Source organism: Bemisia tabaci, unplaced genomic scaffold, assembly GCF_918797505.1.
Source record: "Bemisia tabaci unplaced genomic scaffold, PGI_BMITA_v3".
NCBI lineage: Eukaryota > Metazoa > Arthropoda > Insecta > Hemiptera > Aleyrodidae > Bemisia > Bemisia tabaci.
This window is the reverse complement of record NW_027311741.1, coordinates 337,752-349,113: the sequence shown is the minus strand read 5'-3', so window position 1 is coordinate 349,113 and position 11,362 is coordinate 337,752. Positions and strand designations below refer to the sequence as shown.

Below are 11,362 nucleotides of genomic sequence, written 5' to 3'. Positions count from 1 at the left end.
ATTAAATTTGGCAACAGCTGATATGGCTTGGTTTCTTTCTGCTTAACGCGGTCCTTTTGGATGTGCCATCGGTACTCGATTCCCATAAAGTTTACTTGAAGCCATTGGATAATCGAGATCGCTAAGCTAAAACTAAATTACAAGAAGCTTTTACTTTTTCACAGTAGGAAAAATACAAGATCCCTGTCCTACCTTCTCTTATTTGTTTCCAATTACGACCGTTTAGTCTCAAAAAGTCTACTTTGTTTATGTTTGGTTTCTGCTCGACTTTCGCTCCCTCTTACCTATCCTACCTCGTCCGCTCCATCCTCTCCATCAAAGAAACGAGCTCGAGCGCTTGTTTGCGTATGGTTGTGAAGTGCCTTCAATTCCGAGCGATGCCATCAGTTACCACTGCTTGCCGAGAAGCATCCAGCAGATTTGAAGGCACTTTTTACTGTTGATATCATACGAACGTTTTCAGTGTTGGCTGTTGGCTCATGAAGCCTGAACGAATTAGTTGCCTTACTAGGGCTGATCGTACTAGTTAAATGTTGTATAAAGTTGCAATAAATTAAGATCAGGATTTAGTTAAGAAGTAACGTAAAGTTTTAAGATCGAAAGTGCCGTGCAGATTTCTTCAACTATGGCCACTGTGAAATGGTAGCTTACTACTGGATTTCATCGCATCAACCAACTATTTTGTGACTTTAAAAGGCTACAAATGCTTTTTCTATCCCAAAAGTCTACTAATTAAAGTAACCATCATGTAAATTTTGATTTTTACAGATGCCAACTTGAAGACAGATGCTCAAACACCTCTGCCTGCCATTGAGAAAAATATTATCTTGGTGGATAATGGTGGATTCAAAGTTCCAGGTAAATAATACCAGTTTCTATATCACACTTTCGACTCACTTGCTTGTACAAGTGAATCAACTGAGTTACCTACCCACGCCTTGCGAATCTCATTCCTATGATGGACTCTGCATTTTTGGTTCAAGGCACTGAGTAGTTTTTGGTGCTGTGCTCTGATTTTCTATCGTTTTTAATTTCAATGAATTAAATTATACAAAATAAAAGAAATAGAAAATAACCGAATATGATCTTAATGATCATAATTTAAGGTGGAACAAAAAAACTTGACCCAGCAAAAACGATTTTCCTCCTGTGTCACTAATATTATCAGATTTCATGAGAGAAATAAATAATTTTTCAGTGCAGGATCAAGAGTTTTACAGTCGGTCACTACACTATATATTTTGTTTATCTACTTATTTTTTTGTAGAAAAACTCTTTCTCTGTGTCATATCTATGATTTTTCCCAGTTATTATTAGATGACTGTTCGCAAAATTACAAGGGGAGAAAAACACAGACCTCGATTTAATTTAGTGAATTAAAACACTCATTATTTCTGCCAGGAGATTCCTCCTCCTCTATTATTAATTTGGGTGATCATTCAAAATTTCACCTTTTGAAGATATTTTGAAACAATTATATAATAATTATTTTGAGCAAATATTTCTGTACATAATTGTTTGGATCAATTGAATTTGATTTGCACCATACAATTATTACATTAATGACATTCCTTCAAACGTAATTTTTTCGAGCCTTCTGTGTCTTGGTCATTTCTCAGTAGGTTGTTATCCTAAGACAGTCGCAAAATGTCCCGTCTTTTTTGCACTTTTATCTTTTTCCTTGAGTGTACTAAATGTAATTCTCTCTTCAGAAATCGTGACAGATATTCTTCTGGCATTTTCCGTGCGACGAAACATGGCTCAAATCTGCGACAAGAAGGTTGATATCGACACGCTGCCTACAGTGCATGGTTTGAGGGCAATCAACATGGCTTGGGTGATTCTTGGTCACACTTGCATCATAGCTTTCAAGTACTCTGGTAAATATTCAATCACTATTTTCTAGCTCTTGCAACAAAATGTTGAACATGCATGTCCCTATTTCTTTTACAAGAATGCTCATTCAAACTCCTAGGGAAAACTGTCCAGACAGTCAACCCGTGAGAATAAGTGAAAGCTAAGTACCCCATTTCTAGAATTGCAACATGCAGGATTCAAGCCCTAGATATATAAGAAGCAATGTAGCATAAGACATTAGTTTAAAAAAATTCTGAATGCAAAAATTTTGGTGACTTTTATTTCACTTTATCAAATATTGATCAACTTCTTATTAATACTAAAAAAAATTAAATTTTCAGAACTTTAAAAATTTCATTTGTGATAATGACATTATTGCTCTTTATAACTACCCCTATTATCAAATCTTTTAACTTAGGTATTTATCTATTTTTACAGATAATATGGAGTACAAGAGGATGATTGAAAAAGAATTTCTCTTCCAGGCCATCAACAATGCTGCGTTCGCTGTTGACTCTTTCTTCTTCATCAGGTTTGTCAGAGAATTATTTTGAAAATCCATGTTTCTCACTCCCTTAGTATGGGTGTATTCTCTCTGAATCCCCTTTTTTTAGTGCACATCTGACCGTCTGTAAAAAAGAGAGAGTTGTTTCAGTTTAGAGTGTTGGATCACGTCATGTCTATCTATAAGAGAATCTATGTAGAATACACAGCTCTAATAAATAATTCAACATGAACACAATAATTCACATTTTACTTCCGTTCTATTATTGATCCTCACATTTTCTTTCATTTTGTTGTCTTGCATGACTTCATATTTTAGATCTTCCATTTGCCTCCAATATTCAGATTTCAAATTATTTATGGATTAAATCTTTTTATTTCCAGTGGCTTGTTGGTTTCATTCCTCTACTTCCGAACAACTGCAAGAATGGATGTCACTAAAATCACCAAGACAACAGGCATCAAGTCTAATTGTTTAGAATTTGTGGGTCTCTTAATATATCGCTTTGGAAGGTAACTAATTTTTCAAAGGCTCCAAGTCTTCAATTTTATTTTCTCTTGTACCAAGATAATCCTCTAAAACGTATGTATTGAAAATTAATAGGTATCTGAAATTAAGATGTCAGAATCTATGTTTTTTCAAAAATTAACGAAGTGTGATCTAAAGTACCTAGATTTCTTAAGTGCTTATGAGTGCCCCAAATGAAGAAATGAGCTGCATTTCTGAAATCCACACAAGCATCTTTCTTGATGCATACATGTTTGAGTGGCTCTCTTACATCTGCACTCTGGTACTCAATGACTTGTATCTAATGTAAAATTTCACTCACAAACAAAAGAATACAACGTTAATGCCTTTTTATCATATTTTTTTCTCATCAGGTTAACTACTCCTTACTTCTTCATGATCGGAGTTGTAGAGGTGGCCATGAAGTGGTTCTATTACAACTCAGTATTTGAAGTTCCAGCCGATGACCATGTAAACTGCCCCAATTATTGGTGGCGAAACATTCTGTACATAAACACTCTTTTCCCTGTCAAGGATATGGTAAGTATAATTGCATTCTAAACATTTCAACAGTGAAACTCCCAAACAACGCAGCTTGGTTTGCAACTTTGCAGACTTCCTGTCATACTTATAATGTAGAATTACTCAACGTCAATTTTTGAAAACTTCCTTGATTTTTATTTTCTGTGCAAAGCAAATGCTTAAGAAACTTCAAGGAAGTATGTTGATTTGTTCTTCTTTGAAAGAATAAACTAGTAGCGGAGATTTCTAGGCATTGTGAAGGAGGTACGTGGTTTGAAAGTTTTGCCGATGAAATTTGTCTGGAAGTATGGAAGTAAGAATTTATCCTGAAAATTTGTGGAGTGAAAAGATTATAACACTTGTGCCTGGTTATATTGTGCTAAAAGATTGCGAGAAAACCTCCAATATGGAGTCTTGCAATCAGCCAGGCAGCCAAGAATGCTAAAATGAATTCGAGCCATTCAGCTCTGTCAAGAATTAAATACCCAAACCTGCCTCTTTTCTCGCTTTCGTGTTACAACATTTCTCAATTTCTTCTTTGGCCAAAAAAAAGAAGAAAAAAGAAGAAGAAAAAAAGGCATGTGAAATTGGTTGAATCATAGCAGATTATTGGCAATTACTACACATTTTTGCAAACAAGGGTCCTTGAAAACTACATTTTGTCGTAATATTCTTATTACCTGAAACAAAATTGCAGTGAACCAATACATTTGTTACAAAAATGCTGAATTGAAAAATTGTAAAACCCGTTGACCAAGTATTCTTTTGCTTTTTTCAGTGTATGATTTGGAGTTGGTACTTAGCAAATGACACCCAATTTTACATTATTGGAGTTATACTTTTGATTGTGGCAGTCAAGTAAGTAAAAGTCATTAGAATTTTGAGCTAATTTTATCCTTCACATTCTTAAATTATGCGAGAACTTTCCTCTCATTTTATATCATACTCTCACAATTCTCATAGTAGTATTTCTCTCTGTGGTTTTCAATGCAGTACTACAAATTTTGATTATGTCTTAGATACCTATTGTATTTAGCAAAACTTGTGTGCATTCCAATCATTTTTAAAAAAAAAACTCAGGCGCCAAAAACTAGTAAAAGTTCCTTTTTTCACCCATCATGATGCCCACCATGCCAGTGCTCTGGCGTTTTAGGTTTAAGCGCCAACAGATACATATTGATCAAATAATTACTTAAATATTTCTTTGTTTCACTTTTCCATTATTTGATTGCAGACGATTCCGCATAGCCGCAGTTGTTATGACTTTCTTCCTGGTAACATCTTGGTTCGTCACAGGTTTTATTGCCTACACTAACAAACACATTCCAAAGTAAGTCCTGGCAACCACAACTTTCGTTTCATCTTTTCCATAAATCTATGTGTTTTACTGTCCACATACAAAGGAACCCTAGTAATTACTATGCAGAAAGCAAAGCAAACATACGCATTTCTCACAATGTGTTCAGATTTTTTTTTAAAAAAAAAAATATTTAAAAATTTATGTATGTCTTGATATAGTTTATATACTGTTGTTGCAATTGCTGCAACGTGTTTTGGCCATCCACTGTTCCAGCCTTCATCGGTGACAAAAAAATAATTTACATGAAATAAAACTATAATGTTCAATCATAAAAAATGCAAAAAATGTCATTTATATTCCCATGTGTTTTACACTTCATTATATTGAGCCATATTTCTCATCCTGCTTTTAATATTTACAGCGTTGATGATCCTTTGGCTCTGTTTGACAAAATTTATGACAAGCCTTGGACCCGTTTTGGCCCATACATGGTTGGCATGTCTGTTGGATGGATTTTATTCAAAACTGATTGTTCTATAAAATTCTCAAAGGTAAGAACATCTGAAAAATTGTATTTTTATAAATATTGTTATTATTTAGAGCGCAAACCAGCAATATTGGATGCATTCGTCTGTATTATTCAAACAAATTTTTGTTCATCCCATATTTGTTGAGATCTAACATACCGCACAAAAGTTTTGATAATTTAAATCTGATTTTCAGATAGATGGATGGTTTTATCAATACATTGTGGCTTGGTGATCTCTGCATTTATCAAACTCATTTGCTTGTCATCTGTGGTCTATGTATTTGAATGATTTTTATGCCTCCAATGTTGAAAAATTACATTTTTTTAATACATACATAAAGTTGCTTTCACAGCGCAGCCTTGCGCTCTGTGACTCCCAATCGCTATTGCCTCCTATCCCCCTAGAGATCATCAGGCAGTTGGCACCTCCTTGTTGGCTTTTTATAATACTTTTATCAAATTTTCAGAGAGCATCAATTTGTGGCTGGACCGCTTCAACTCTGGGCTTACTTGGACTTCTTGTTGGTCTTTACGGACAGGATCTCCATCCAGTGACCGCCGCTTCATATTCTGCCCTCAGTCATTCGCTGTGGGCACTTTGTCTTGCTTGGATTGTCATTGCGTGTTCAACCGGAAAAGGAGGTGAGTAAATTAGATGCGAGTCGTAAGTTCAATTTATTTGATAACCTTGCTGGTATTCTGGTCTTTTTTAGTGGCTGTGTAATAACTAAGCCTCATTTTAGCCTCTCTGTTTCTAAATTTAATCTCACTATTTTTTAATTAAAAGCGTGTTCTTCAATTTGGCATATGAATAGAAGCAGCTAGGTATCTGGACATACGCAAAATTATCCTATGATTCCAAGCATTCATTCAAGTATGAACCCAATGATCATATTGTTTCCTTTTGCTGTTCCTCTTCTTCCTGTTCCTTCCCTCTCCAGAGGGAAATCGTATGAAAGATTCGAATTTTTGTGTGTGCATAGCAATTAACGTTTTCTGTTTAGTTGATTTGCCCACATGAGCAATGGCACACTCAGCACCTTTGTTTGCATTAAACTGGAAACCTCCACCAACAAAGTAATAGGCTTTTTCTGAGAAAAAGAAAAGAGAAAAAAACCTCTGTGACTTTTTGCTTTGCTCAGAATATTTTGTTTTTAAATTTAGCTTCAATTCAATCTCCATATTTTGTTGCCCCCCAGTGGTGTAGTGGCCGTAGCGCTGGCTCTATGATCTGGATGTCCCGGGTTTGATTCCCAGCCACACGATGCAAGTTTAATAATCTGGAAAAACGGTTGCATGGGGATGGTTGTACAGTAAGGACTGAAGAGAGATTAAGCCTTAACTGGAACAGAGCATGATTACCTCTTGTAAGGTACCTGGAGTCATTAAAGACAAAAAATACATGTTATGTTAAAGTTGCTATAATTCGTTTTACTCTTTATCAGGAGTGAGAGATTCTATGGAAGTACCAGTGGTAACATTCATCCATGTTTGCATGATTTCAGGTGTTGTCAACCGATTCCTTTCATCTCCCCTGTGGTACCCTTACAGTCGAGTTACCTACTGCGCCTATCTTGTCCATCCTATTGTGATGAGGTCGATGGTCATGACTCGTGATAGCCCTGTACATCTCAGTGTTATAACTATTGTAAGTATAAAAGGCCCCTTAATTGCACCTACATACATTTATACACTGCTTTTATAGCGTAGTCTCGCGCTCTGCGACACCTAATCGCCATTGCCCCCTATCCTCCCAGAGATCATCAGGCAATTGGCACCTCCTGATCTCCTCCTCCACTCCCTGTCGCCAACCTTTCACAGAACGTCCACGCCTTTGCCTTCCAGGAGGAACCCAATCGAAAACCTACTTGGGCAACCGATCGTCTGCACTTAATTGCACCTAATTTTCTAAATCTATGCTCTTTTTACAAAAATGAGAGCTCTCTGGTTTTTTAATTTTAAATCTCTCATTACTTCGTCACCATACCTGGCCAATCTCATGTACTGTCTGTCTAAGGAAACATCAATAAAACAGACATTTTTTTGTTAATTTTACTTTGCTGGGAGCTGATTTTGATCTGGCATTAATTTTCGCCCCCTTTTTGATAACTCCTCACCAAATAATTGAGATAAATTTTTTTAAAGAAGTTAAATCATCAATCACGTTGAAACCTCAGCCATTTTCCTTTTTTTGTCGAAATATTTTTCTTTCATGTTCTGCTCTGCTGAAATTTTTGTCCCTTTCATCACTCTTTTAGTTAATTTTATATTTGAATTCTTTTTTCAGACTGTGTTCTTCTTTGGTCAGCTAGTGGTATCTTACATCTTCTCATTCCTGCTCTCTTTGGCGTTTGAAGCCCCCGTGGTATCTTTGCTGCGGCTGATTTCTCCCAAGAAAGAAAAAAGACAGTCATGATACGGTGTCAAATTTAATGTCCTATAATGACACACGGTGAACGTGATATGGTATACGCAAGCATTAAAAAGTTGAGGTAACTCAATCAACTTGAACCTTGCACGAAATGTAAGGTACAAAAAGGCTGTGAGTTTATGTATTATGTAGACGTCAAAAACATGGTCTGTAAAAGAGTTAAAATCTTAGATATTGTACCTGTGAAACTATTTCCTTAGGTTTCCAAAAATATCTGTTTGAATAGACAGAAGCAAAGTGAAGAAAGTGCAAATATCTGTTCTAATGGAAAGTTTGAGTTGATGACCTTAGTGTTGCTGTGATTTTAGGAGGCAAATATTATTAGTTCATTTTGAGACCTATAACTTTGTCTCTGATTAAGTATTAGTTTTAAGGTAGTTTGTATTGCATTATTTATTGATTTTATCCTGCTTATTTTATCACTAAAATTTCAAAAGTTTTTTACTTCACTGTTCAAAGATCTTCATGCTTTAAATGTTATTCTTTGAAGAAATTTTATCCAATCTGACCTACAGAAAAAAAGGAACAAAACAAGGAACATAGATTTTGATGGCCACAGTTGAATAATGCCTCCATTGTAATTTTTCATTATCTCTGTCTATGATTTATGTTTTTAAAAAGGTAATTAAAATGTTTTCTTGAAATATTCTGTGAGGGTTTGTGATTAAGTGACAACGATTCACAGAAAATTGCAAGTAAAATTGTTGATTAGGCCTCTTTTAAAAAGTGTAACATGAGAAGAGGTTTTTCAACTTCAGCAGTCCATTTTTTCTATTGATTGTTTCCTAAAACTTTATCAAGTTTTTCCAATAATATAGAAGGAGTGTTCAATTGAGCATGTAAGTGTCTTCCATACTTTTTTTTAAATCCTCCATTCTCTTATTTTCAGTTTATTTCAATTTAATTTATTTCTACTAACTTAGATTCTGTCAAGAAAATACCTGAAAATTTTCCCTCTGTCAAATGGCTTTCGAGTTATTTTTTTAAGTACATCACATCTCTCTTTCAAGCTGTAAGTGTATGTGTTGAGTATTAAAAACTACTTTATCCTGTCAAAAACTCACACTATGCCAAAAATTATCTTTATAAATGCCTGAAAATGTACCCAATTTTAAGTATTTCAGTTTTGAGAGAATATCTTTTTTATGGGTTGAAGGTAATATTTTTCCATAAACGGCGACACAACTTATTTTCAAACTCGCACACAATTCATGGATGTCTAGAATAGTTTTCATCCTTTTTTTATGAGAAAAACAACTCCATTTATGCGCATTTAAGATATCAAGAGAGAAGACAACATTTGCTTGTCAGCAAGACAGTAAAAAAAACATACTAAACATGGAGTGGAATCCAGCTCACATTGTATTGTACACAGCATTGCACACACATTGCACTCATTAAATGTCACTGCTTTTCCAATGTGCTTTAAAAAGTTTGTAATCGTAATCATGAATTATGATTACTTATTCAGTATGGCCAAAAAGTTACCAATTGGCATTTCGACATAGCAATTTTACTGACACTTAAAAGAATCTCAACCTTGACAAAGATTTACTTTACAGTGTTGGTTTTCTTTATTGATTCCTCCTGTATTTCCACCAGATCACAATCCAAGCGTTGATAATCAAGCCCATTGATATTGTGACTTGGCTTGATATGTTGTAAGTAGTTGGATTTTCAATTATTGTTCACTTGAAATAATTTCCAAAAGCTTTTCGGTATTTGAACTATTTTATTGGCAATTGCTGGCAATCCAGATGAATTTATTTGTCACCACTCCTTGTTATTCAACACCTCTGGTTTGATGCATTTGCCTCCCTTTGTGATAAAGTTTGGTTCCTAATTATTATCAAGTAACTTCTTGCAGAATAATAATTTGTAGATACTTGTAAATAGTTTAAGTTGTCCATTGAAAGATGTAAAAATGATAAATATCCTTTGCTTTGAACATTTGCGAAATAAAAGACGTTCTCGTCATTTAATTGCAAAAGTCAAATTGATTTTAATTCTTAATTCTTTCCCTTAGTTACGCTTTAATTTTCAAAGCAACCCTGGAAAACTCCAAACATTATGAAATACCATATAATTGCAACAAAAAGGAAAATTATTGTTATTTAAGGTGCATTTTTGGTGGCATCTTACGCACGTAACATCTTTTTCTAGGGAGGGGTCCTCCCCAGTCCTCCCCACCCTAGAGCGCCTACTTTTAGGGGCCAAGCAAATTTCAGCCCAGGGCGCTGAAAGGGTGAATCCGGCCCGGCTTTTGCACCCAACGATCAGGGTGTCTAGCATCAGGATTTTCCCGATTCCATCAGGATTTGAGGTCAATCAGGATTTAATCTCGATTTCATCAGGACTTGAGGAAAAATCGGTCGTAAAATCAGGATTTGATCAAAGTCGGGCCGTCCGATTGGACTGCTTTTGTGTGCGCTTATGCAGAAATTTTAATTTTTCTCCGCAAAAAAATCAAAATTTTATCAGGATTTAGGAAAAATTATGAAATCAGGATTTAGCAGTCTAAAATCAGGAAAAATCAGGATTTCCCAAAATGAAAAAAAAAAAACTAGTCACCATGATGACCCTCAGTATAATTTTGTGCATCTCGCGCAAATTTCAGGGCACCGATCGAAAACGCCTCGGTGAATCCCATTTTTAGCTCTGATTCGAGTGTGGTAACTTAGCAATTCAGTTCACATGGACAGAGACAGAGGAAAGCGCCGTCAGATATTACTCCGATTGACGCGACACAATTGATCCGATGCGAATATGCGAGATTGAAAGTAGCGCCTTGATGCAACTATTCGTGTTCAGCGGATGTCCGTGTTGCCTATACTCGAAATTGAAGGCATTTTGGTTTTCGTTGCCCTGGTAGCGAGTCTCAGTGATGCGAGATTTTGTCATTCTACTCCGTCGGAGGAAGAAACGACTTTCGGCTCCTTGTGGTCGGTTTTACGACACCCCCTTCCCCACGTCCTCCGATGAAATTAATAGAGAATTAGTTGTATTTTGCTTTTTATTTCCAGCGTGTGAACATTCCAATGGACCAGTAAACGAGGTATGGAGATAAGCGTTCTTATATATGTTTTAAAACCAAAATTTTACGCAGAACATGATCCGCAGAACGAAAACTACTTAAACTAGCGTCTAACTAAGTTATTCAATGTTTCTCAACTCCTACATTCATACATCTATCTCGTGAAAAGATAGTAGTCTACTACAAGCAAACGGCGCACTAAAAGTCTCCGTGGTCGTCTCCACGGTTTGGAAATATGACGTCTATTTCAGCGCCTCGGCTAAGCTGCTGCACGTTGTTAACAATTTGAGGAAAAACAAAGGGGAGAAAAAACTTTCCTCCGTTAAGAAGCCCTCCAAAACTGTTGCAGTGCGCGACTTAATTTAATTAGACCATTGCTTACGTATTGCATGAGCGGGAAATTAAAATTTCCCCTTAGTAAGATTAATTGAAAATGTTAAAATCTTAGCAAGAAGTTTATTTTAGTAACTTTCATTGCGCGAATCATGTTCTACGTAAAATTTTGGTCAGAAATCACGTTGACACGTTTTAATGACGTGTTGATAAACATTAGTAAGTAGAAAGATAGAAAAATAAATTTAACTAGGGGCCTGTGGCCGCTACGCTACGCTACACGTAAAATATCGTAGGACGAACATGTTAAAGTTATTTCATAGATCCAATTTTCAAAAGATCCA

General features: G+C 35.6%; 1 protein-coding gene across 1 annotated transcript; it reads left to right on the top strand.

The window, feature by feature from the left end:
• Window positions 1-768: 768 nt before the first annotated feature.
• Window positions 769-9,647, top strand: LOC109042560 (O-acyltransferase like protein; the record flags this gene model as incomplete). The annotated part of the gene is given in 11 exon segments (XM_072305703.1): window positions 769-858; window positions 1,713-1,880; window positions 2,296-2,389; window positions 2,746-2,874; window positions 3,244-3,409; window positions 4,170-4,249; window positions 4,626-4,721; window positions 5,113-5,242; window positions 5,688-5,862; window positions 6,726-6,868; window positions 7,508-9,647. Coding segments are annotated over 11 exon segments (1,400 nt in total), but the record flags the coding sequence as incomplete, so codon positions are not given.
• Between the last annotated feature and the right edge of the window lie 1,715 nt (window positions 9,648-11,362).